This window comes from Halichoerus grypus, chromosome 12 (genome assembly GCF_964656455.1).
Source record: "Halichoerus grypus chromosome 12, mHalGry1.hap1.1, whole genome shotgun sequence".
Taxonomy (NCBI): Eukaryota; Metazoa; Chordata; class Mammalia; order Carnivora; family Phocidae; genus Halichoerus; species Halichoerus grypus.
The window spans coordinates 16,539,976-16,565,816 of NC_135723.1; the positions used below are offsets into that span (position 1 = coordinate 16,539,976).

The 25,841-nt window shown below is 43.2% G+C and overlaps 1 gene segment (V, D, J or C); it reads left to right on the forward strand.

Moving 5' to 3' along the window:
• The first annotated feature begins 9,173 nt into the window (after positions 1–9,173).
• Positions 9,174–25,841, forward strand: part of LOC118551590 (T-cell receptor gamma chain C region 5/10-13-like) — a 54,001-nt gene continuing 37,333 nt past the window's right edge. Inside the window, 2 exon segments of the C gene segment in view lie at positions 9,174–9,333; positions 9,422–9,757. Of these exon segments, the coding sequence occupies positions 9,291–9,333; positions 9,422–9,757 (379 nt within the window).

Here is a 25,841-nt window from a genome sequence, read left to right on the forward strand (position 1 = left end):
GTTACTTGGAGTTCCCCTGACTCGCTGTCCCCTTGCTGTGCCTCTGATCACTCACATGAGTCTTTCTGCCTGGAATCTGCTCTACTATCGTGTGTGTGTGTGTGTGTGTGTGTGTGTGTGTGTGTGTGTTTCATTACTTACTGAGCTCAATGCTGGGAATAAAATAATGCAGTCTCCAACTCAGTCTGCAATCCCAGTGGTAGAAACAGGCCAGGTCAGTGCTGAGGGCAGTGCAGCCAGCACAGATGACAGGGTTGGGGGAGAGTCCCTGAGGAAATGCAGAGAACACCCTCCCGGCAGCCAGGGGGTGGGGGTGGGGTGGGAGAAGCCTTTTCTCCTGTGAGTGGAGAGTAGGACTGCAGAGCAACAGTGGAAAGGATAGGAAAGCACGCTAGGCAATGGCTTGAGGGTTTTGGTATGCAATGTTTTCAGAAAAGCTAAGAGACACGAGGATACAGTACTGGGAGGTTGGACAACTGGGTTAGGTTGGTGAAAATGGTGCTTGCTGCCAGACTAAGGACCATGAATTCCTTAATCCTTTCTGCCACTAATGGCTTTTGGGCAGGAGAAGTTGGTGATCAATGCTGTGTTTCTATTAATACTGAAAGGCTGCACATGGATTAGCTGTGAGCGTGGACTCCAGCATTGAGTCAGGGTTCAAATCCTAGCTCCACCTCTTACTCTTTGTACCACCTTGCACAAATTATTCTCTTCTCTGTGCTTCAATCTGCTCATCTCTGAAACAGGAATAATGAGACTTTCGCCTCCTAGAGTGGATTGAGGAACCCCTGGAGCAATGCAAGTGCTCTGTCACATGGCTCTCTGGTGGGGCTGGGAGAGGCTGACTGAGGCAGGGACACAGGAGGCTGGTGCAGGAACCGCAGCAGGAAAGGCTGAGTGGAAGGTGGAGGAGACAGGAGATGGTACAATGCATGAGACCCAGGAGGCAGGAATACAGAGGATGGAAATGGCAGGGTGAATGATGGGATGGGAGCCCTGAGAAAGGGCGGGTCCCCAGGGAGACTCTGGTCTCTGTCGTGGGCAACCGGGTGGACAGAGATCCCTCCTCACACAGGGGGGTCCTGGAGGATGGTCAGATGAAGGGGTGGCAGGGAATAAGAGAGCATCAAGACCCTTCCCCTGCTCTGCCTGTCTTCTGAGATGCAGATTGCACGTCACAGTGTCTATGGCCCTCGGGTACATTTATCTTACACTCTGGGTCTCACCACGGGTCCCACAGCAAGACCACGTCTCAGTTACTGTCGTATCCTCGGTGTCTGCTGTGTTCAATGTCTGCTCAGTGTTTTCAGAAATAGACTAGGGACGGCTGAGCTTTTGAATGATGAACAAAACACATTTGACAATCTTTTTTTTTTTTTTACCTGCTTCAGATTCAAGAGCCAGATAAAACTGAGCAAAAAGAGGTACTTTGACAGTGTTTCAACCAAAAACTGTTGTGCTAATAAACTACAAACCAGTGTTATAAGGACATATTCCAACTAGTTAAAAAAATTTCTGGCTACACATATGATTCTTTGACTCAGTATTTATGGCATCTTTCCCTGGGGAATACTTTCCTCCCTGCAGAAATCAACAACATCCTCAAAACCAAAGCCCAAAAGAAATAAAAAAAACCCTGATCAGGTCAGACAAATGGCGTAAAGTATGCATTTTGTTAGAGAAATATCAATTCTGAAGCATAATAAATGGATAGCGCTAAATAAATGTAAAAAGTGTTAAGATGGTGAAGAAATATTTAATCAATAAAAAGGTTCCCACCCAAAAGGAGGGAACTACAAGAGGACAGAAAAGAGGAGGAAGCCTTATGTGAGAGCTCAGCACACTCACACATGATGAGAGGGACCATCACAGTGAGGCTCAGGGCCCCGGGGTGGGGGGGGGTAACACTGGGAGAAGCTGGAGGAAGCACCAGCCTCATCTCAGGAGCCAGGTGCTCTTGGTGTTTCATTCATCCTGTGTTCCACTTTTTTAGTGCCTTTGAATTCGACTGAATCATATAAGTATTCAAGCCTCAGTCACATTAATAGGTGATATACTTTTAACCAAGCTCAATTTGATGTTGACACATAATTACAGAAGTAACTTCCATTAGCTCTCTCTGCCGCTGCTCCAGGATAGGTTTTCATAGAAGAACAGAGGGAACAGATTAGAAGATCTATCTTGATTTGATTCGGGTGATTTACAATTACTCTTGAATAATAATTCTGTACTTAGATATTTCTGCTCTGTAAATGAGATTACCCAATATAAAACCATTTAAAGATTTTTTTTTATTTATTTATTTGAGAGAATGAGATAGAGAGAGCATGAGACGGGGGAGGGTCAGAGGGAGAAGCAGACTCCCTGCTGAGCAAGGAGCCCGATGTGGGACTCGATCCCGGGACTCCAGGATCATGACCTGAGCCGAAGGCAGTCTCTTAACCAACTGAGCCACCCAGGCGCCCTATAAAACCATTTAGAAAGTAATTTTCCTCCACTGTTCCTTGAGGTTATAATCACACTTAACCTTCTCTAGGACATAAGACTTTCTGTTCCTATTAGGCAGGGCAAACTGAGCCAGATGCTGACAGAGTATAATCACAGCATGTGTTGAAAAGGCCTGGATCTCTGCATTGACTCTTGATCATGTCATCAACAAGGGGGCGGGGATGGCTCCTAGGCATCCATTCAGGCCATCATGCAGAGAAGAATTACCCAGTAATGAACCATGCAGCTCAGTCCATCATGGGGCTTCCTGGTCAATGTCCAGGGGTCTCAAAGCCCACAGATGACGAAAACCCCTGGCAGGGCTCAGGATCCCACAGCGCTAGGAATCCCTCTGCTCCTCACAGGAATGGGGGGAAGCCTGAGGTGACTGAGCATTTGTCTGGCTGGCTGTCTCCCTCCTCCCGCCCTCCACGTTCCTCCCTCACCCACAACTCATCCCACTCCAGGCACCACCTGTGCTGATGGTGGCCCCTCAAAGCCACCACCTGCCCTATGGAAGCCACGGGAGACCCTGGAGGGTCTCTGACTCTTAGAGTTGCTGTCTCAGCTCAGCCTGACTGGTTTCCATCTCTCTGTCCCTGAGGAACCGGGCTGTTCAGATGCACAAAGTGCTTAGTGTCCTAGGACTGTGATCCCAGGGACAGAGGTGCTGGCTGTTTCTGGTGTTGGAAGGGGCTTTTCCCCAGGGCTCACACTGTCTTCTAGGGAAGCCTGGCCTGACAGCTCAAGAGAGGAGCCACGTTCTCTCCCCATCCTGTCCTCCACCTGCTCTGGATTTCTGCTGGGCCCACGGAAGGATGGAGACCCGAGATCCACCTCACCCCCCGAGTGGGACTCCGTTCCAATCAGCACTCCCAGGGTCTTCCTTCTAGCTCGGTCCCTAGCCAGTTTCAGGAGCCTAACCTGGGGGGACACTTACTGGTTCCTTTTCTGCCTCTTGAGGTGACACTTTGAGATCCAGCAACCACATCTCCATCCGGGCGAGGAGGCACGGAATGATGGGGAGCACACAGCCGAAAGTTCCTAGAGAAAAACTGGAAGGACAGACGTGACCAGGAGAGGGAAATGCAGTTTCCGGGAGCTCACACTGGAAAACGAGGCTTCACCATTATAGACGGTGATGGTACAGAACACGTGGGAGGCTGGACCTGTGACAGGATCACTTTGCGAGTAAAAAGGCACTGGTCACTGCTGTCGTCAGCTGACGGGCACATAACCCAGCACCATTTGAATTAGACATTTTACATGTGGAAGACACCTGCCCCCAAACACATCTGTCTGAGCCAGAAGCTCCTAATGCCTGGAAAAGCTCAGCCAGGCCCGGCTCCTGCCCACATCACTCTGTCTCCGGCCCCTGAACGCGCACTGGGCCAACGTGGGCTTCTCCGTGGCGCCTGATCCCTCCCTGGCTACTGGTGCTCTCCCTCCTCCCAGTATCTAGCAGGCTAGTGTGCTGGGAACCTAAGTTTTGTCCCCCACTAGGTGCAACATGCAAAGGCACTCTCCCCACAGAAGGGACCCCTGAAATGCGGAGGCGGGGCTCCCCCTAGTGGTTGGAAGCCCAGAGATCATCCCGCAGGACCTTGTCCCTCATCCCCCAACTAGGGTTCCTAGGGACATGACACCTGCCCAGAGTGATGCCAACAGGAGCCTGACTGACAGAATGGGGTCAGGGGACATCCGGTGTGAAGCTCTGTAAGTATTAACACAGCTGCAGAGTCAGCATTGGTTGGCAAATCACCACACACACACACACACACACACACATGCCCTGTAGTCAGAGTGAGCTTCCTGAAAGAGGAGGCATTTTACATTCTGATACTCATTAAGTTTACAGACTGACATGAGGTGCAATATAGTACTAACGTACATGTATCACTAAAAACCTAACAACCTTCATAAACAGCAATTCCTTCTCATACCAGCCACATTTTTGGTCAATATTTTTCTGACATTTTATATTTACAGGTATATAATATTAATAGGTCATATAGAAAAGTCCAGTCACTGCCCCAGTGTCTATACAGGAGAATTTTTATTTTTTATTTATTTTTATTTTTTATTTATTTATTTATTTATTTTTATTTATTGAGAGAGAGAGTGAGAGAGAGAGAGAGCACAAGAGGGGGGAGTGGGAGAGGGAGAAGCAGACTCCCTGCCGAGCAGGGAGCCCGATGCGGGACTCGATCCCGGGACTCCAGGATCATGACCTGAGCCGAAGGCAGTCGCCTAACCAACTGAGCCACCCAGGCGCCCGTATACAGGAGAATTTTTAATATCTTTCACTGGATTACTCTTTTTTCCCTCCATAACTGTGTACTCAATGTAAGCTCATCAGGAAGGAACATCATTAGCGTTCTCTACTGGTTCACTTCTCCGCCAGCACCCACTCGCGTTTCTTACGGAATTCAGTGTAAAATCAATACAACTCACTTCTTCATTTCCCCAGTAACTGATTAAGTCTCTACCGCCCTGCTCTGTGTTCTGAATCTGCTGCAGGGATCGTATGTACACGTGCAAGGAGCAAATAAAGGAGAGACTGAGGGATGGATGAGTTCACAGAAGTCAAGACACACTAATTGCAAGATTAGCCTGGACTCAAATCTCAAACTGAATATCACAAGAAATGAGAGAACGCTTTCATGGTGCTGGAGAGGGACGGGTTTTCTTAAACAGGACTCCAAAGTAGGCAAAGTACGTGCCAACAAGAGATTGACTACAAAACTGAGAATCTCTAGTTAATGAAAGGGCTTTAGACAAAGTTTAGACAATTGATAGATTAGCTGAGGATATTTGTAACAACTAAAACTCAGAATGGATAAATATCTAAGAGACATAAATTTGTTCAAGTTACAAGTAATTAAAATGATTATTATCATCTTAATTAATTTTTAATAATTTAATGTTTATGTCATTGTATATTTGTATTTATATTTAATATTAATCAATTACTGTTAATAGTATAGAAAATAATAAATAACAATCTTTATTAGCTGGAAACGTTCCTAAGTGTTCTGCATGTTGTACATTATTTAATCTTCATGAACCTTTGAGGTAGCTGCTGATTTTCCTGTCTGCAGATGAGGAGCTGAGAAACAGCGGTAGGAGCACTGACTCCAGGGCTCACAGGCAGGACATGGGGGGCCCGGCAACAGCACAGGAGGCCTGGCTCTGCTGTGCGCTGTAGCCTCTGCGAGCCAGCCTCCCCTTTGCTGCACCTAAAGCACACGGAGAAGCTCGTCTCTGAGGGAGACACTTCATGGACACCCGGTGTAAACAGAGACCCTCAGCTTCCTCATCATCAGACAGGAGCCCAGAACCTCCTCAGACAACGTGATGCTGTGTGGGAGCCCTCAGGCTGGTAAAAACTTCGCTGTCAGATAACAGGATGGACGGTGGTTATGGAGAACGTGGATGTGTATTTCCCGGGACCAGCAACTATGGGATCAGATTCCCGGGGAAATGCTTACTCCCAGCGTGCAGAGCTCCTGAGCTGTCGGTGACAGGCTTGCTGGTGAAGCCAGCCTGGGCAACAGTACGAGTGTCTGTCACTGTCAGTGGATGAATTCACGCAGTGGCTGTAGCCAGGGGCACCAGGAGCAGCACCGAGGAGCAGTGAACTGGGGGACAGACAGATGGACAGACACGGATTGACAGGAATGCTATGCCATTTATATAAACGTAAATATGCATTATTCACAAGCAAATCTCTGTAGTTTTCACAGGTACGTAAGAGACCAAACATATCAGTCTATTCTCTCATTTGAGGCTGGGAAATTGGGGCCGTGCAAGGAGGAGCCACTTACCCAAAAACTACCACCCATACTGAGTACATATTTGGAAAAAACAGGTTTCCTGCCTAGTATTTCTGGGCCCTTCCCCTCACTAAGCTGATCTTTGTTGTAATAGACTACATTCACCTGGGCTCCAACACAGAGGACTATAAGGTGTGTGTCATACCTGCAATGGCCAGCAGGGGGTGGTAGAAGTCAGTGTAAGTAATAAGTAAAATAATGTAGGTTTTTAAGAGGGAAGCACATTATTTAAAACAAATGGGAAATTTAATAAGATCAGGATTTGCATTCAAAGAAACAACTCAGGGAGAACAGAAATTAATCTCTGAATCAAAAACATCCAAGCAGGGTACGTAGGGCACATGCTTCGTTAACCTGGCTGACTTGAAGTTCATGGTGTGCTCTTCTTAGTGGGGCTACTCAACCTCTCAAAGCCTCTGTCTCATCTGAAGAATGGGATTAATAACACCTGTTTTATGCTTGCAGGGAAGGAATCAATATGTACCATGTATGACATTCAATAAAGTGTATTTGACATTATTAATGGATCAATGATTACTGTTATGACCTTAAAAAAATTAGTCTCTCCAAAAGGCAAGCAGCTATTGTTTCACCAGTGTTAGAAGAGTCTCTACTACATTCTGAGGCCCAGCACTGTTACCTGAATGACTGCTCTTCAAGAACAGTTTATGCCCCTTGCTCCCTGGCATGTGAGAGATATTCTTGAATTCTGCAATCTCACTGAAATTTTCCTCATGACCCCTTACTCTTTAGAGGTTAAACATAACTCTCTCTGTCTCTGTGTATATATATGTTGAATTCTACGTATATGGAATGGGTGGTGTGACAGGTTTTGCATTTGTTAGCTTTGTGTTTGAATCAAGGCTCCATTATTTATGTGATGGCACAGATGAAATATTTTAAGATTCTAGTTAGCTGCTCTGTCATATGTGGTTGTTATAACTATGTTGACATGTTATTATAAGGAATAAGTGGTTATAAGAGTCACATCATACTTCAGACTGACTGATAGTATTTATTTACAAAGCTACCAACTTGGTCCAATCCCTGGCCCATGGTGGATGGTGTCCCCAGTGTGAGCATTATTATTCCCATTTACAGGGACTTTCCCAAGGACACACATCCTCCAAGTGGCAGGGCTTGGACTGGAGCAGTCATTCTGTCCTTGTCAATGTAATAAATCCTCCCAGAGTTAGGAGGTATCATTCAGACTCTTCCAAGTGTCCCATTTGGCAGCTACGTACTGAGAAGGACCTCTCCCCTCAGCGTACCATTGATCAGATGACATCGTTGCCTGTGCAGAGAGCTGGGCTCCCAGGCTTGGCCCCATGACTGGACCATTCCTGAGGCCAGCAGGTCTGGGAGGCTGGCAGGAACATGGAGTTGGTCTGAACCCACCGTTCCCTGCAGACCGTGAGCTCCTGGCAGCCTCAGAGCCTGTGGCAAAAGCAGACAGATGGGAAGCTTTGATTGCAGTTTCTGAAGTAGATTTCTCTTATTACCACTTTAAGAACACTCTTTCTGCTTTAATGTGATGACAATTTTATGTTTTCTTATTTTTGAAACCACGAGTCTTCTGTCCCAGGAAGGATTTTCCGGGACTGCAAGGCATTGAGCTTGCCTGGGAGCGTCTGTTCTCAGAGCTGCTCCTGGGACAGCAGGAGCACATGGGGTCCTTGAGCAAAGGACGGTCACCTCAAGTCCCTGTGCTTCCTCACCTCCCAACTTCTGTGATGACACTTGTTATTTGTACTTTTTGATAATAGGCATTCAAATAGGTGTGAAGTGATATCTCATTGTGTATTTGATTTGCATTTCCCTGGATTTCAGATAAACAACAAATAATTTTGTGGTTTATGTCCAAATATTGCGTAGCATTTTGCACTATTTTTCCATTAAATCTGGCAACCCTATGTGAGGCTACCTTTTTGCCTCAGGAACAACAGCAATTCTCTTTTAAATTAATTTGCTTTGCTTGCATTCTCGTGCTCGTGCATGCACACACACACACACACACACACTCACACACACACACACACATACACCTGATTTTCCATAACTGTAATATTCCCTGTAATACTACACTATGAGGACCCCAGAAATCATCTACTGCAACTAGTCCAGTTTTAAGATGAAACACAAATCCCCAACATTTCCTGAGCTTTTTCTTTGCATCTGGGACAGGACACAGGCTTTGCTCACATTCCCTGCTTACTCTGCATGCAACCTAATGAGGTCCCTTTGACATATGAGGAAAAGGAGAACTAGCTTGCCCAAGACTACACAGCTATCATGTCATGTTAGGGCATTTACATGTTCTGAGGAGACCTCTGGGAGAAATGCCCCAGTGCTATCTCAGGGGGCCTGCTGCCTTTTCAGCAGGGATCTCTGCTCTGTGCTTGTCCCTGCATCCCGAGCAGCCTGCACACCCATTGCTCTGTCAGTACCAAGTGGCCGTTTGAGGCTTGAGATTTGTCTCCAGGCAGACCTGGCTCACAACCCCATCACCTAATCCTCCTTAGGCATGTTGCCTTGGAATGGTTACTTAAAATACCAGCCAGGCTTTCCCCATTTCTAAATTGAGGGTATTACCATTCATCCCACAGGGTGATTTTCAGATGTGATTAAAAAAAATGAGCAGAAACCAATTAGTGTGGTGCTCAGGTGTAGTCGAAGTCCAATCAAGGATTGCTGTTATCACTGGTATTCTCCTTGCACCAACATTCCTCATTGTTTCTCAGCCCCCTAACCATGGATGTTCCCTCCACCCCTTGTGGTCAGACCTGTCCCTGCCCTCTGGCCCCTCCCTCCCTTTCTCCTGCCTCTCTCTCATCATTACCTGCAGGTGCCTCAAGGAAGCAGAAGCTCAGATCCTAACCTGCCCTCTGCCACCACCCAGGCAGTCTCCTCCCAGCAAGTGCATCTAGGAGGTCACCCTGGGTTTCTTTCCAGGTAGGAAGCAGAACCATGCTGGGTCTCCTTGCCATCCTGTGCACTCTCCTGTTTCCTGGTAAGTCCAGACACGCTCCCCCCGTGCAGGGTACCCTGAGGCTCCTGGCCATCCCTGTCTCACCACTGTCCCCTCCTCCCCCTGGCAGGTGGTGGAGCAGGGCTCAAGCTGGATCAGCCTGCTTTGGTGGTGGTGCGCTTGCCCCTGGACAGCTCAGCCACCCTGCCATGCAAAGTAGACACCTCGGTCAGCTATGTCCACTGGTACCGCCACCAGGAGGGTACGGCCCCCAAGAGGCTCCTCTACCTAGACATGTCCAGGTCCTATGTGCAGAGGGATTTTCCCATGAAAGCGGACAAAGTCAATGCCAAGAAGGGCAGGGAGAGCAACAGCTGTACTCTGTCGGTGCTGAAGCTGGAGAAGCGTGACGAGGGCGTGTACTACTGCGCTGCCTGGGAAGAGCACAGCCCTGTGCTCTGACCAGGTCCCTGAGCAAAAAGGTCTCTGTCTCCCAGGGCGCTCCATGCCCAGCATCTTCCACCAGCTCTGGGTCCCTGGGGTTGCCCTGGGTCAGCCTCAGCACCCCAGACTCTCGCTCTCCGCGGGTCCACTGCACAGAACCCTGCAGGCTAAGGAGCCCCTGGCGCGCAGTCTGGCGCAGACCCAGCGAGCTGTCCAGTCTGGAGGGACTTTTCTAAAGATTGTCCAGCGCAGTGTTTCTGAAGCGCTTGGAGCAGAATCTGTGCTGCTCAATGCAGTAGCCACTAGCCACTAGCCACATGTGGCTCCTGAACACTCGAAATGTAGCTAGTGCACTAGTGCAAACTGAGATGGGCTGTTTGTGTAACATACAAATCACATTCTGGAGACTATAAAAACAGATGAAATATCTTAGTAATTTCTATATTGATTACTGTTGAAACACTATTTTGGATATGTCGCAGTAAATAAAAACAGTCCTAGAATTTTGTTTCTTTAACTTTTTAAAAAATGCCACAGTTAGAAAATGTGTCTCAAATTGTGACATACATTTATTTCTACTGAACAGAGCTGTGACAGACCGTTGACTGAAGATTCTGGCCATCACCAATGAAGAATGTGAGAATAAAGTATTGTGAAAATCATTCCAGAGAGAGATTTACCATAAAATGATTGAAAACTGAGATTGGAAGTCACCTTCTGATTCCATTTTCTAAGTTGCTGCCTGCCCACTGCTAGTTACTTTACAGTGGAGAATCAGGGATCAAAAGCACAGAAAACAGCAGGGCTAGCTTCTCAGCATCCTCATGCACTGGCAAGCTTGGTGCTCAACTTCTGTGGGGGGACATGATCCTCAGGCAGGTTGATGCATCAACCTTGGATGAGGCCGGGGCCTACATCCTTCCACTTCTCCTTGAATGCTACTCCATATGGGATTTGGGGGCCAGATTCCCTGGACCTCTGTTATCGCCTCTGTAAAATGGGTGTTTTACCTGCCACGATTATGTGACTGATTTCTGTTAAAGCAAAATTGTACAGATAAGATACCAATATGTTTACTAACTTCTTATAAAGTTTGTCAACTTCTTGAGGAAAAAAAAAGAAAATCTATATTACTGATCCTCCAGTCCCAAACAGGAAAACACCTGCTGCCATATGTGGGGAAGAAGCAAAAGCTCTCTGAGGAGGTCTAAACTGAATTAATTGTATTTTCAATCAAAGATTCAAATTTTATGTACACTTAATAGCATTGGTAAACATGATTATTGAGAGGAAAGTCCAAAACACTTATTACAATTTCGTTACAGAGAAATTAGCTAAATATGAAGACACTGTCATGAGAAGTCCTCCCAAGTCAATTTAAATCTCAGTTTGCAACATGGGTCTATAGTGCCTTTGAGTTACAACCTGAGAGGACAATGGTCTTGTGCATGGAGAAAACAACCCCTATGTGGAGAGAACAAGTCATTTTTGGAGTCATTTTCTCCTCCTGCCCTTCTCCTTGAGGATAAGGTGAGCTTCACCAAGGACACTTTGACCACACACAGTAAAGCCAAACCAGCCAGAGACCAATAAGCCCTCCCATCCTAAGTAAATGTTTGCTAATTAAATGGTTGTTTAAATGGCTGATTCTAACAACACTGAAAGCATCTTGTTAGAATGTACAGGACCAAGTACAGTGGTGACTCCATTAATGTCTGTTGAAGTGAGATTGATATTTTTACTATTAGAGAGGGGCTCACATTACCTCACAGGTGGGGGATTTTGCATAGATGGATGCTTGAAATATCCTGATGATTTGGGCTCAACTCATTTATTTCATTCCTGAGGTGGGTGAGACACAATGATTTTGAGTAATAGAAACAACATTATATTATGAAATTGATGCTGAAAAAAGTCTAAGAACATCTCAAAAAATCAGTTTTCATAGTTATATTATCCATTCTCAATTGATCACACACACTAGTAGTGGGCAAAATGTCATGTCTGTTACATGAGAGTCATCTTCTAAAAATCACAATTCTATAAATTTCTGGGAACACCTGGAAATCTATGCTGATTGTTTTGTGTTGGGTGTTCTTTATGTTCCACCCCCAGAATGGGTTCAGGGACACCATCTTGGGTAGAGGAAAGGGCACAACTTGGAGAGGTCACTTCTAAACATTGGGATCAGGAGAGTTTTTACTATGTTACTTCCATACCCTAATTGACTCATGGAAAATCTGTATGGCTTTTGATTTTTATTTTAAAATTTATTGTTAAAAAGAATTCACATGTTACTTAATATTAAAATTCTTGCATATTATTGAACACTTAGACACATGAAGTCTGATGGTTAGAAATGTGTGTAATAGCCTCTGTCTTGACCACTATTTCTCCCCTCTTCTCCAACAACCTTTGCTTCTTTTACAAAACAAAATCTTGTTTTCTCTGCTGATTCCTACTGACTCCATCTGCCAAGTTAGAGACCAGGTTCATGCTTGGAGAGCTCAGAGTAACTTCTTCGGCTGAGTGGGTCTTTTCCCCAGTGAAGGACAGATACCAGGTACTATAGACAGTGGCAGTGATACTGAGTCTTCTAGTAACACTGTACTTAATTTCCTTGGTTTCCTTACATCTCTTTTGTCCACATGCAGATGAGCGAATGAGATCATCCCAAGCAGAATTGCACACAACCATAGTTTTTTTCAACACAGTTGTTTGGCACTTTTATTGCCTGAAAACATGATCTGCTACCATTCATGGAAGTTTGCTAGAAAATCAACCTCACATGTTCATCTGGAGACTGAGAGGAAGATAGGCTTTCAAGTAGGACCCTGTGTATCCCCTGCTGTGGGGGGACAGATTTCTCCCCTAGGCAAAGGACAAGAATGGATGCTGAGGGGTGCAAAGGATGATGGATACTGTGAAATCTCCTATTTCCTCCTCAGGATCAATGCTCCACTTTTCTCCCCATTGCTCTGTGCCCCAGGAACCTAACCCCTGTGGATTACAGTAATGGGAATCTTTGCTCTGATTTCCAATGGAAAGTTGGCCAATGGAATTTGAAGTTCAAAGAACCATCACCATGTCACCTGACAAAAGTATTTCTTCTTGGGAACTAGATTTCCAAGCCTGTGGATCCAGGGCCCTGAGAAAAAAGAAACACATTCCTCCAGTGGGTTGAGTGGTATAAAAGAGAATTACTTCTCCCACATGCACCTCTTATTCCTGGACATGAAGCTCTGGGTATGGCAGGAGTTGTCACTATATGTTGGTCCCTGTGAGGATACAGGCCTCCTTCAGGGAGGGAGCCCTAAGCTCACTCTCTCCCACTTCTCAGTCTCTTGCTGCTGCTTCCATTAGCTGCTCCCAAACAGCAACCAGAGAATAAGGAAAACCATCTGTGCAGTCTATGAGGGTCTACCTCGTAATGCCCAAGGCAAGGTAAAGAGAAGTAGACTGTCCATCTGGAGGAACAAAAGAATAAAAATCAACTAGACAGTCAAATAAATAGGTTGTATTTGCCCCCAGATAACTAAAACAAGTTGCAGAGTTGGGAGATTTTATCTGGTTCCTTTATTTCTCATTACACAAAGCCACCAAAGTCCCATCTCTAACAGACCAGGATGTGCCCTGTTCCCTCAGTAAGAAAACAGGGAACTGGACAAGTGTTGAGAGATTATCATTAAATGTTGTGCTTTTCTAGTTGATGAATTTAGTAGAGAGGAGCATGTAGATTATTTCTAATGCTTTTGTTCTTCAGTTAAATCAGGGATTCTGAGGTATTTGCCAATTTATTAGAGGTAAGTCATCATCACCTAAGTAGGATAAAATAAATAAAGAGATCTCTATCTCTGTCTAGAAGAATGATTATAGGGCTTTATGAACCAATATTGTGATGAATTCAATTCTGTGTTCTTGATGTTCTTTAATACAATAAACAAGTGTGCAGTAGTGAACCAATCTTAACTCTTATGAAAAGAAAGTAGAGAAATGCCTGCCATTTTCATAATGTCAACTAAAATCCAGCCTCTCACGTTTGTTATAATTGTTCTATCATTTCTGTCCTTCCTTCATCTACTTTCCTGCCATTTATGAGTCAACATTTAAATGTTTCACTCACAAACTGATCATTCCTATCTATTATGAGTTCTGTTGCCTTTACTTTTTTAACTTCTAAATTGAAGTTACCAAATAATTACCAAAAATCTGTAGTTATATTCTGAAAGTGGTAGAATTAGTATTTGTAATCCACATGTCAACATATTACTTTGATTGCTTTCCTTTGCTCAAAGAAAAAGAATTAAGTTCTTTTGAAATTTAATAAACATAATGTTCTGATAAGATTTTAATAATAGCTATTTTTTTACTGAAACCTCCTTCTGTACTAGGTAGGCAGTGTATTAAGCACTTTATATACTTCTTGTTATGTAATGCCTCAGTATCAGAGGAAAGGGAGTCTGATGGCTACCATTGTACCCCCACAGATGTCACTAACCCTGCTCTAAATGTCTGATTTGACATAATTTCCTATTGATTTGCTTTCCTATTTAGAGACTCTGTTGAAATGGTCTGATTATCTCGGAGAGAAGTAAGGTTCTCAGAGATTTTCGATAACTGAAAAGCTCAATCTGAAGGTGCTGGCAATGAATAAATTGGAATTATATCCATTTAGCTGCCAGATAATATGCTACATGTTGAGTCTGTTGAGGAAATCATGTGATCATTCTAAAAATCCTGCAGATACACCTATTTCATGGAAGAAAGAATTGATGCTTAGACAAGAACAGAAGGTGCAAGGGGGAAACTTTACATCCCATGGCGTGGTGTGAGTCAGTGGTGGTGGGTTCAGGGTTGGTTATGGCACAAGATAGTTCTGACGAAGAGGCTGAATCCTAAAGACCAGCAGGACAAAGGGCTGGAAGAAGGTGGGAGGAAGACTGTAAGAACTAACTCCGCTCTTCCCATGTGTAGTGATGTCCTCATGAGAATGAGTAGGAGACAGACAAACAAAGGATGAGGAATGTGCCAAAGGAGATTGTCCTAACTTGAAAGAGTCTGTTCTAACCCAGAGGAAACTATTTTCAGTTGGTAAGGTTAACACGTCCCTCCAATATCAGAATGAAGAAGAGATGACATACATACATTATCAACAATAATGACACTTCCTTTCCCTGCAACAAACCTGGAGTTGCAGCCTCTGTTTGTTGTTACCAGTGTGCCCTGCTCATGTGTGCCTATGTGAGGGGGCACAGTGGGGAACAAAATCCATCCCATACCCACCCTCCTCTATACCCTGAGCAGAGCTGTGTCAGCTTGGAGAAAGAGTGACTTTTTCTAATTATTCTGCAAAGGCTGTGTCCTTTTTTATTTAGTTAAAACGGAGACTTCTGTGCTACAGAGACTCTGTTCAGAAGGTAGTAACTACATAGTTATGTAGACAAGAGCCAGCGTTTTGAAAAATTTAATCTATGAAGCTTTCTGACTCTAAAAAAGATAAACTAATCTACAAAAAGTGTTGTTCAAGAACCAATGAAAATACTATTGTTTGAACCTAGGAACCAAATTTTACAATTCAAATCCTTGAGAGAAACTGACGGTCATGAGAAATGCAGTAAAACAGCAACAACAAAAGCCAGTATTTGCATAGACCCCAGGGGCCCCAGACTGTGGAGTGAGAGGAGGAGGTCAGCTGGAGCATCTAGAGTTGACTTCTGTGGAGCAGAGATGCTCCCACCCCAGTAACTGCTGTGAGATTATGAGATGAGAAATCCAAGATGCTTAGCATCCAGCCTGGAGGAGGGCTCAGTATTATCATCAGTACTTCTTTTAAATTTCACATCTGTCTCTACCCCTTACCATGAAATAATTGGGACAATTAATTTAGAAAAGTCTCCCTTGAGGCACATTTGCAATATTTCTATCTGCACTAGATATACCTGTGTCTATGTCTCTGTCAGTCTTTGTCTTCATTTCTGTCTCTCTCTCCATATCTCTCGGTCTACATATCTGTGTCTATATCTCTGTCTCACTCTCTCTCTCTTTACAGTTAGTAGCCAAAATGACACAACCAAAATATCTATATCCACAGTAGAAAAAAGGATAATTACATTTATGTACCATACTCAACATTGCACCTGCCACCTTAGTCATTTATTGGTACCAAAAAAAAAAAAGAATCAGACTTTGGGTATCTGATACATATTTGGTCTCTTATAACACTTGCTCAGAGGCAATATGAGAACAATAAATAGGCAGCACTGAGACATCCTGTCTCCTCTACTGCAATTCTTTTTATACAGTCCACAGAACACAGTAGATGAAACCACGTGCAAATGTACAAAATCTTAGAGGAGCCAGACAGTCTGCCCCAAGAACCGCTCTTCAGTTCTGGACTCTCATCCTTTCCACATGGGCAACCTCAGCCCTAGTTCCAGCCTCAGCCTCAGCCCCCACTCTGTGCTCCCTGACAGGTACCTCAGTCCTAAAATCAAGGGGAAAAGAAGCAGACAGTCCAGTCACCAGCTGTGCCTGCAGGCTGTCAGCCCTCCTGCTCCAACTTCCCATTGACCTGATGGTCTCCTGATGAGCGCTTCTGGCTGGGGTTGCTGAGAACAGCCTGAGTCAGGAACCATCAGGTCTTTGTCCTGAGAGGGTTCTAGGCAGTATGGATGGTACAGGCTTTATAACAAGGGACTTGAAATGGAGGGAGGGCGGGTGACTGTGGTCATAGACCTGACTGTGAGGGCCAGGTGCAGTGCCAAATGAAGGAAGATGAACGCAAGTGCTGCTGGGATACAAGTGCTCCCAAGGAGGACCTATGTCTCTGGTGTCTGTGACCTTGCCAGGGTCTGCACATGCCTTGTCTCTCGTGCAGCCTCCGTACACCCTTGCTGAATTAATATGTGAATCAGTGAATTTCAGGAAGCATTATTGAGGAATAATATTTAGAGTATTTCCTGTAATGAATCTTAAACATGCATTCTAGAACCTTGATAGAAATATATACACAGACACCTCTGTAAATACATACATACATACATATGTACTTATACATGTATACATATTCTTATTGCATAGTGGTATAAATATATTATGTTATAAAAAGTACATATGGAAGAAATAAAGTATCTTATTTAAGATTGTGGGTTCTAGATATAGATCCTCTGGTGCAAATTACTGTTCTGCTACTTGCTCATGTCAGACCTTTGATAAAATTCCTGGTGTGTCAAAAGCCTCCCTTTTCTCATCTGAAAGATGGAAACAATAAAAGCACCAACTTAGTAGACTTTGTGAAGATTAAATGAGATAATAGAACCAATGTGTTTGTAGCACAGCACCTACCATGTAGAAATGCCTTCAATATTGTGAGCTATTAATGTTATGAAAAATAAAGAAAATAAAATCTCTATTTTTGAAAGTATTCAAAATAATGAATAAAAGATAAATTCTGCCTTTGTTTTCTTCCCTGTTTGAAATAATTCATGAAGAGAAAACACATTTTTTCATGAATGTGTCTGAAGTGACCATTTATCTCCCTTCTTGGCTCCTAGCATTTGAAACACTCGTCTATGTCCAGGAAATTCCCCACCTTATGAATCTTAGTGAAAGAATGAATTTATTCCCAGTATAGGAAGGAAAAATGTCAGATATTGTTTCTCAGCCTTCCTTTTTTAAATTTTCTTTTTTTTTAAATTATTATGTTATGTTAGTCACCATACAGTACATCATTAGTTTTTGATGTAGTGTTCCATGATTCATTGTTTGCATATAACACCCAGTGCTCCATGCAATACATGCCCTCCTTAAGACCCATCACTGGGCTAACCCATCCCCCCACCCCCTCCCCTCTAAAACTTTTAGTTTGTTTCTCAGAGTCCATAGTCTCTCATGGTTCATCTCCCCCTCCGAATTCCCCCCTTTCATTTTTCCCTTCCTTCTCCTAATGTCCTCCATGCTATTCCTTATGTTCCACAAGTAAGTGAAACCATATGATAATTGACTTTCTCTGCTTGACTTATTTCACTTAGCATAATCTCCTCCAGTCTCATCCATGTTGATGTAAAAGTTGGGTATTCATCCTTTCTGATGGCTGAATAATATTCCATTGTATATATGGACCACATCTTCTTTATCCATTCATCTGTTGAAGGGTATCTTGGCTTTTTCCACAGTTTGGCTATTGTGGACCTTGCTTCTATGAACATTGGGGTGCATATGGCCCTTCTTTTCACTACATCTGTATCTTTGGGGTAAATACCCAGTAGTGCAATTGCTGGGTCATAGGGTAGCTCGATTTTTAAATTTTTGAGGCACCTCCACACTGTTTTCCAAAGTGGCTGTACCAACTTGCATTCCCACCAACAGAGTAAGAGGGTTCCCCTTTCTCCACAACCTCTCCAACATTTGTTGTTTCTTCCTTGTCTATTTTTGCCATTCTAACTGGTGTAAGGTGGTATCTCAATGTGGCTTTGATTTGAATTTCCCTGATGGCTAATGATGATGAACATTTTTTCATGTGTCTGTTAGCCATTTGTATGTCTTCTTTGGAGAAGTGTCTGTTCATGTCTTCTGCCCATTTTTTGACTTAATTTGTTTTTTGGGTGTTGAGTTTGAGAGGTTCTTTATAGATCTTGGATACCAGCCCTTTATCTGTAGTGTCATTTGCAAATATCTTCTCCCATTCTGTGGGTTGCCTCTTTGTTTTGTTGACTGTTTCCTTTGCTGTGCAGAAGCTTTTAATCTTGACGAAGTCCCAAAAGTTCATTTTCTCTTTTGTTTCCCTTGCCTTTGGAGACGTGTCTTGAAAGAAGTTGCTATGGCCGATGTCGAAGAGGTTACTGCCTATGTTCTCCTCTAGGATTTTGATGGATTCCTTTCTCACATTGAGGTCTTTCATCCATTTTGAGTTTATTTTTGTGTATGGTGTTAGAGAATGGTCAAGTTTCATTCTTCTGCATCTGGCTGTCCAATTTTCCCAACACCATTTATTGAAGAGACTGTCTTTTCTTCATTGCATATTTTTTCCTGCTTTGTTGAAGATTATTTGACCATAGAGTTGAGGGTCCATTTCTGGGCTCTCTATTCTGTTCCATTGGTCTATGTGTATGTTTTTGTGCCAGTACCATGCTGTTTTGGTGATTACAGCTTTGTAATATAGCTTGAAATCAGGCAACATGATGCCCCCAGCTTTGTTTTTCTTTTTCAACATTTCCTTGGCAATTTGGGGTCTTTTCTGATTCCATACAAATTTTAGGATTGTTTGCTCCAGCACTTTGAAAAATGCCATTGGTATTTTGATCAGGATGGCGTGGAAAGTATAGATTGCTCTGGGCATAGATTGTTTAAATAGACATTTAAACAATGTTTATTCCTCTGATCCATGAGCATGGAATGTTTTTCCATCTTTTTGTGTCTTCTTCAATTTCTTTCATGAGTGTTCTGTAGTCAGATGCTTTACCTCTTTGGTTAGGTTTATTCCGAGGTATCTTATGGTTTTTTGGTACTATTGTAAATGGAATCGATTCTCTAATTTCTCTTTCTATAGTTACATTGTTAGTGTATAAGAAAGCAACTGATTTCTGTGCATTGATTTTGTATCCTGCCACATTACAGAATTGCTGTATCAGTTCTAGTAATTTAGGGGTGGAGTCTTTTGGGTTTTCCACATAAAGTATCATGTCATCTGCGAAGAGAGAGTTTGACTTCCTCTTTGCCAATCTGAATACCTTTTATTTCTTTTTGTTGTGTGATTGCTGTTGCTAGGACTTCTAGTACTATGTCGAACAATAGTGGCGAGAGTGGGCATCCTTGACGTATTCCTGATCTTAAGGAAAGGCTCTCGGCTTTTCCCCATTGAGAATGATATTCGCTGTGGGTTTTTCAAAGATGGGTTTTATGAACTTGAGGAATGTTCCCTCTATCCCTGTGCTCCAGAAAGTTTTAATCAGGAAAGGATGCTGTATTTTGTCAAATGCTTTTTCTGCATCATTTGAGGGAACCATATGGTTCTTCTCTCTCCTCTTATTAAGTGTTCTATCACATTGATTGATTTGTGAATGTTGGACCATCCTTGCATCCCCAGGATAAATCCCACTTGGTCGTGGTGGATGATCCTTTTAATGTATTGTTGGATCCTACTAGCTAGGATTTTGTTGAGAATTTTGGAATCCATATTCATCAGGGATATCGGTCTGAAATGCTCCTTTTTGATGTGGTCTTTGCCTGATTTGGGAATCAAGGTAATGCTGGCCTCATAGAATGAATCTGGAATCTTTCCTTCTGTTTCTATTTTTTAAAACAGCTTCAGAATATGTATTATTTCTTCTTTGAATGTTTGGTAGAATTCCCCAGGGACTCCATCAGGTCCTGGACTTGTTTTTTGGGAGATTTTTGGTCACTGTTTCAATCTTTTGACTGGTTATTTGTCTATTCAGATTGTCAATTTCTTCCTGTTTCAGTCTTGATAGATTATAGGTTTCGAGGAAGGCATCCATTTCTTCCGGGTTGCTCAATTTATTGGCATATAGTAGTTGATAATAATTTCTAATAATTGTTCCTATTTCCTTGGTTTTAGTCGTGATCTCTCACCTTTCATTCATAATTTTATTAATTTGGATCCTTTCTCTTTTCTTTTGGAGAAGCCTGGCCAGTGGTTTACCGATCTTATTAATTCTTTCAAAGGACAAGCTTCTACTTTTGTTGATCTGCTCTACTGTCTTTCTGGTTTCTAATTCATTGATCTCTGCTCTAATCTTAATTATTTCTCTTTTAATGTGTGGCTTAGACATCATTTGTTGTTTTTTCTCCAGTTCTTTAAGGTGTAAAGTTAGTTTGTGAATTTGGGATTTTTCTATTTTTTTGAGTGAGGCTTGGATGGCTATGTATTTCCCCCTTAGGACCACCTTTGCAGTATCCCAGAGGTTTTGGATTGATGTGTTTTTGTTCTCATTGGTTTCCATGAATTGCTTAAGTTCTTTGATTTCCTGGTTGGCCCAAACACTTCTTGAGCAGAGTGGTCTTTAGCTTCCAAGTGTTTGAATTTCTTCCAAATTTTTTCTTGTGATTGAGTTCCATAAAGCGTAATGGTCTGAGAATATGCAGGGAAACATCTCAATCTTTTGGTATCAGTTGAGACCTGATTTGTGACCCGTATGTGGTCTATTCTGGAGAAAGTTCCATGTGCGTTCGAGAAGAATAAGTATTCTCTTGTTTTGGGTGGAATGTTCTATATATATCTATGAGGTCCATCTGGTCCAGTGTGTCATTCAAAGCTCTTGTTTCTTTGTTGATTTTCTGCTTAGATGATCTGTCTATTGCTGAGAGTGGAGTATTGAGGTCTCTTACTATTAACATATTATTATCAATATGACTCTTTATTTTGATTAACAGTTGGCTTATGTAGATGGCTGCTCTCATGTTGGGGGCATAGATATTTACAGTTGTTAGATCTTCTTGTTGGATAGACCATTTAAGAATGATATAGTGTCCTTCTGTGTCTCTAACTACAGTCTTTAGGTTAAAATCTAATTTGTCTGATATGAGAATTGCTACCCCAGCTTTCTTTTGAGGCCCATTGGCATGAAAGATGGTTCTCCTTCCCTTCACTTTCAATCTGGATGTATCTTTATGTTCAAAATGAGTCTCTTGTAGACAGCATATGGATGGGTCCTGTCTTTTTATCCAATCTGCAACCCTGTGCCATTTTATGGGAGCATTTAGGCCAATCACATTGAGAGTGATTATTGAAAGATTTTATTGTCATCATGTTGCCTGTGAAGTCCTTGTTTCTATAGATTGTCTCTATAAATTTCTGTTGTATATGACTCTTGGGGTCTTTCTCCTTTTATAGAACCTCCCTTAATATTTCTTGCAGGGCCAGCTTAGTGGTCACATATTCTTTCAGTTTCTGCAAGTCCTTGAAGCTCTGCATCTCACCATCCATTCTAAATGACAGCCTTGCCTGATAAAGTATTCTTGGCTGCTGTTTGGTACCCTGACTATAACTTGCCAGCCCTTTCTGGCTTGCCAGGTCTCTGTGGATAGGTCTGACGTTATTCTGATGTTCCTCCCTCTGTATGTAAGGAAACTTTTCCCCCTAACTGCCCTTAAGATGGTTTCCTTGGTTCTAAGATTTACGAGTTTTACTATTACATGCCGGGGCATTGGTCTGTTCTCCTTGATCTTGGGAGGGGTCCTCTCTGCCTCTAGGACACAAATGCTTGTTTCATTCCCCAGATTAGGGAAGTTCTCAGCTAGATTTGCTCAAATATATCTTCTAGTCCTCTCTCTCTCTCCACCCCCTCAGGGATCCCAATAATTCTGACATTGGAATGTTTCATGGTGTCACTTATTTCTCTAATTCTGCTTTTCATGGATTTTAAGCTGTTTGTTCCTGGCCTCCACCAGTTCCTTCTTTTCTATCAGTTTGTCTTCTAGATCATTAATTTGTTCTTCTGCCTCATTTACCCTAGCTGTTAGAGTATCTAGATTAGATTGGATCTCATTGATAGCATTTTTAAGTTCTGCCAGATCAGCTCTCATTTCTCCCCTTAGAGAATCTGTGTTGCCATTAATCATTTTCTCCATCCTAGCTATTGTCTTCATAACTATTATTCTGAAGTCTATTTCCGACATCTTGTTTATATCTACATCCATTTGTTCTGTGGCAGAGGTCACAGTCTCTGAGTCTTTCCTATTTGAGGGGTTCCTCCTCTTAGTCATTCTGTTGAGGGGTGGTTGAGGGAATGTACAGAGTCCAAATTATTGACCACAACCCAACAGGTGCAAGATGCTTACTTGTTTTCTAGGGACCTTAGGGTTGTTGGCCTCTTTTTCTTCCAGCCTGTCTTCTAGGAGAGGGGCCTGCTGTGCTGTTACTCAGGCAATCCTGTATGTGCAGAGTTGTCCTGCTCCCTGTGGGGGGGATGGGCTCAGTTAAAACCCATTTTGGGGGGCTTTTGTTCTCTGGCAGCTTTCCCTGGCAGCTTTCCCCATCTCTTCCGAGAGTCAGAGCAGAAGTGACTGTATCTAAACCTCTGCCTCATGACAGAGAGATCGCAATCTGTTCTTCAGTGAGGTCTCTAGGCCACATTGTCTCCATTTCTGTCTGTGCTGCTAAAAACTGCAGCGTCCTTGGTTGTGCACCCCACAGCAGCACTCCCAGCCCTCACTTCCAGGTCCAAGCATGTCTCTGCTGTCTGTGCTTCTAAAACTGCCAGCCACCCCCAGCTCATTTTTTTAGAAGGACTGGAGGAGGGGCAAAGGGAGAGAGAGAATCTTAAGCATGCTCCAAGCTCAGCACAAGCCCAATGTGGGGCTCAATCTCAGGACCCTGAGACCATGACCTGAGCCAAAATCAAGAGTCAGACATTCACCAACTGAGCCACCCAGGTGCCCTAAATATTTGCTCTTCTGAAAGTTAATATTTATTAAACATGTAATATTTTAAAATTAAATTGCTGAGTCTCATTTAAATTTAAAGTCATTTAGAATGCTAAGTCTCAGCATCCAGAGACTCAGTATGTGAGTAAGGTTCAGGCTGAGACAGGGAATCACTGCGTGCCATTTTTATAACATCTAAAAGAAATCCCTCTGTAACATAACTATTACTGGTCCATTTTAAAACTAAAAAAATTAGAGCTTAATGAATTTAGGCTTAATGTTGAGCCAAAGGTAGTAAGTTCATGCCTTCTGAACTGGAATAATGGGCACTGAAAGGTTTAAAGACTGCAATTCCTTAAGTGAACTCTAGGGGGTCCAGTGAATTAGAATTGGAGCAAGGCCCTTTTGCTTGGAGGTGTGGGGAGGTTGTGCCAGTATGATCTCATCGGAATAGAGCTCAGAATCCATCGAGGCTGTTAGATGTGTCGCCATATTGGGCCACTGTTGATTCTCCCTGTGAAAGAAGAGAGGGAACCTGCCAAGAGCAGAAAAGCCTATCTGAGTGTTTGTGTGTGTGTGTGTATGTGTTTGTGTGTGTGTGTGTTCTCCCTTCTGGGCATATGTTAGCTCCTGTAACCCACATCACCTAAATATTCTGTTCCAGTATAATCAGCCAGCATGTCTGACTCCTGAGGTAACTGAAGTACTAAGGGGGTCAGTGACTTATCCAGGTCCACAGCTGGTACTGGGTGAGGTGGCAGAGAAGGGGAGGGACCCACATCAGCTGACTCCTCTTGGCCGTTACACTGAACCACTTCACTGCAGGACAATAAAAGGAAAAATACACTGTCTCCCACAGCAGAGACAACCGATACTGAACACTAACTGACACAAATTGTTACAATGTGCTGCAGCACAGGTGCAGGACCTGAGGGATTAGGTGTCTTCAGAGAATAAGTAAAATGCCAGTAAATTCTCAGTTGCCTTTTCAATATAAAAGGCCTGTCTTCATGTTCCTGAGCAACGTTTCTGCAGTACAGGATTCCAAGGGGAATGGCAGAGTGGGTGTGAGAATCATCCTGCCACACCCCAGACAGACACATTTACCAGGAATTTCTTTCCAGATTGGAAGCCCTCTTACCCCATCTGCCCAGCACTCACAGGGAACAGGAAGGCCCAGAACTACTCATATTTGTGGCAGATAATGAACAACCCCAGGGAACTATCTAAGCCACCACTTCTGAGAAACCAGAACCAGCCCCACCCTCCTGCCTTGGGCCTGACAAGTTCTGTTAACAGGGACCTTTCTTACCTTGTTGCTGGGGACCCAGCCAGGCCAACAATATGCCACTGCTGAAAGCTATCATTTTCTTGTCTCCCAGGCCTGTGAGTTGTCCCCCACGAACTTCAGTTTACAGAAAACCTCAAGAAATTCTTCTTGTTGCCTTTTTCCATATAATTTTTTTCATGGGAATTTCCCTTCTTTGCTTGCAGTTGGCCACAGGCAGGTAAAGTTGGAGCAACCTGAAATATCAATATCCAGAGCAAGAGATGAGTGTGCACACATATCTTAGAAAGTGCCCACTAGCTTAACAAAAGAGCCATGCACTGGTACTGACAGAAACCAGATCAGGGAGAGAATATCTCACATTTGTCTCAACAAAGCTTACTTAGAGCCACTTAAGTGGGAAGAACAAGAAACTTCCACTTCAACCTTGAAAATAAATTTCTTAAGGAAACAAGATGGGGTCATGTACTACTGTGGCTGCTGGATTTGGACCCACAGCATTAGAGTTGCCAAGAGAAGCTGCACAAGAACCATCTTCAGGTCTGACCACACCCACATCCTTCTCAATATGGGCAACCACAGAGGCTGCAGAGCTGGGTGCCCAGCCAGAGCCTCTCCCTCTGCAGTGTTTCCTGAGCTTGGCAGGAAAATGTCTTAGATTCTGTTCACACAGTGAGCCCCATATGATATCGGCAATTATGATACAAATTAAAGCAGTTTGAACTGATATCCTACCAAATTAGGCTGTCTGGGAACTCTGAAAATACAGAGTGAATGGTTCACAGGAAAATCCATTTGTCTGTTAATGCACTGTAGAGAGAGATTTCTAGTACCTGAATGGTTCAAAATGAAGACAGGAAAGGGGTATACAGATTACATAAGTATTTCTTATTATCACTTCCAATTTTATTCATGGGCATTGCAGTTTTTCAGAGGTAGAATGATCTGTCAAACATAAAAATTCCATGCCTTTACTACCATCCTGTGGCCATACTGAAAGAATCTACTGATTGTTATAACCCTAAGTATATGGCAGTTATTTGGGTATAGGAGACACCAAGGTATAAATCGTGTATCCTAGAGATAGAAGCAGCACCTCACTCCACATTCAGGGTCAATACTAGGACAAAAGGAACACACGCGTTCAATGGGAACAGGCCCCTGAGAACAACAGGTGCCTGCAACATGGTGGATATGCCTCTAAAACCTTGTTCTCTGGGGTTCTGGAAAGAAAATCAAAAATCCTGAATACGTATCAGATGGTTAAAAAGAAGGATAATGGATACTCCCTTTATCTGTAAAGAAAAGATGGCAAAGGCCTCTCACAAATTAATAAAATTAAAAATCATGATTGAGAATAAAATTCTGTAATTAGTAGCTGGATGGTTGCCAGTTTTCAACAAATAGTGATAACCACAAGTATTGTGTGAAATTA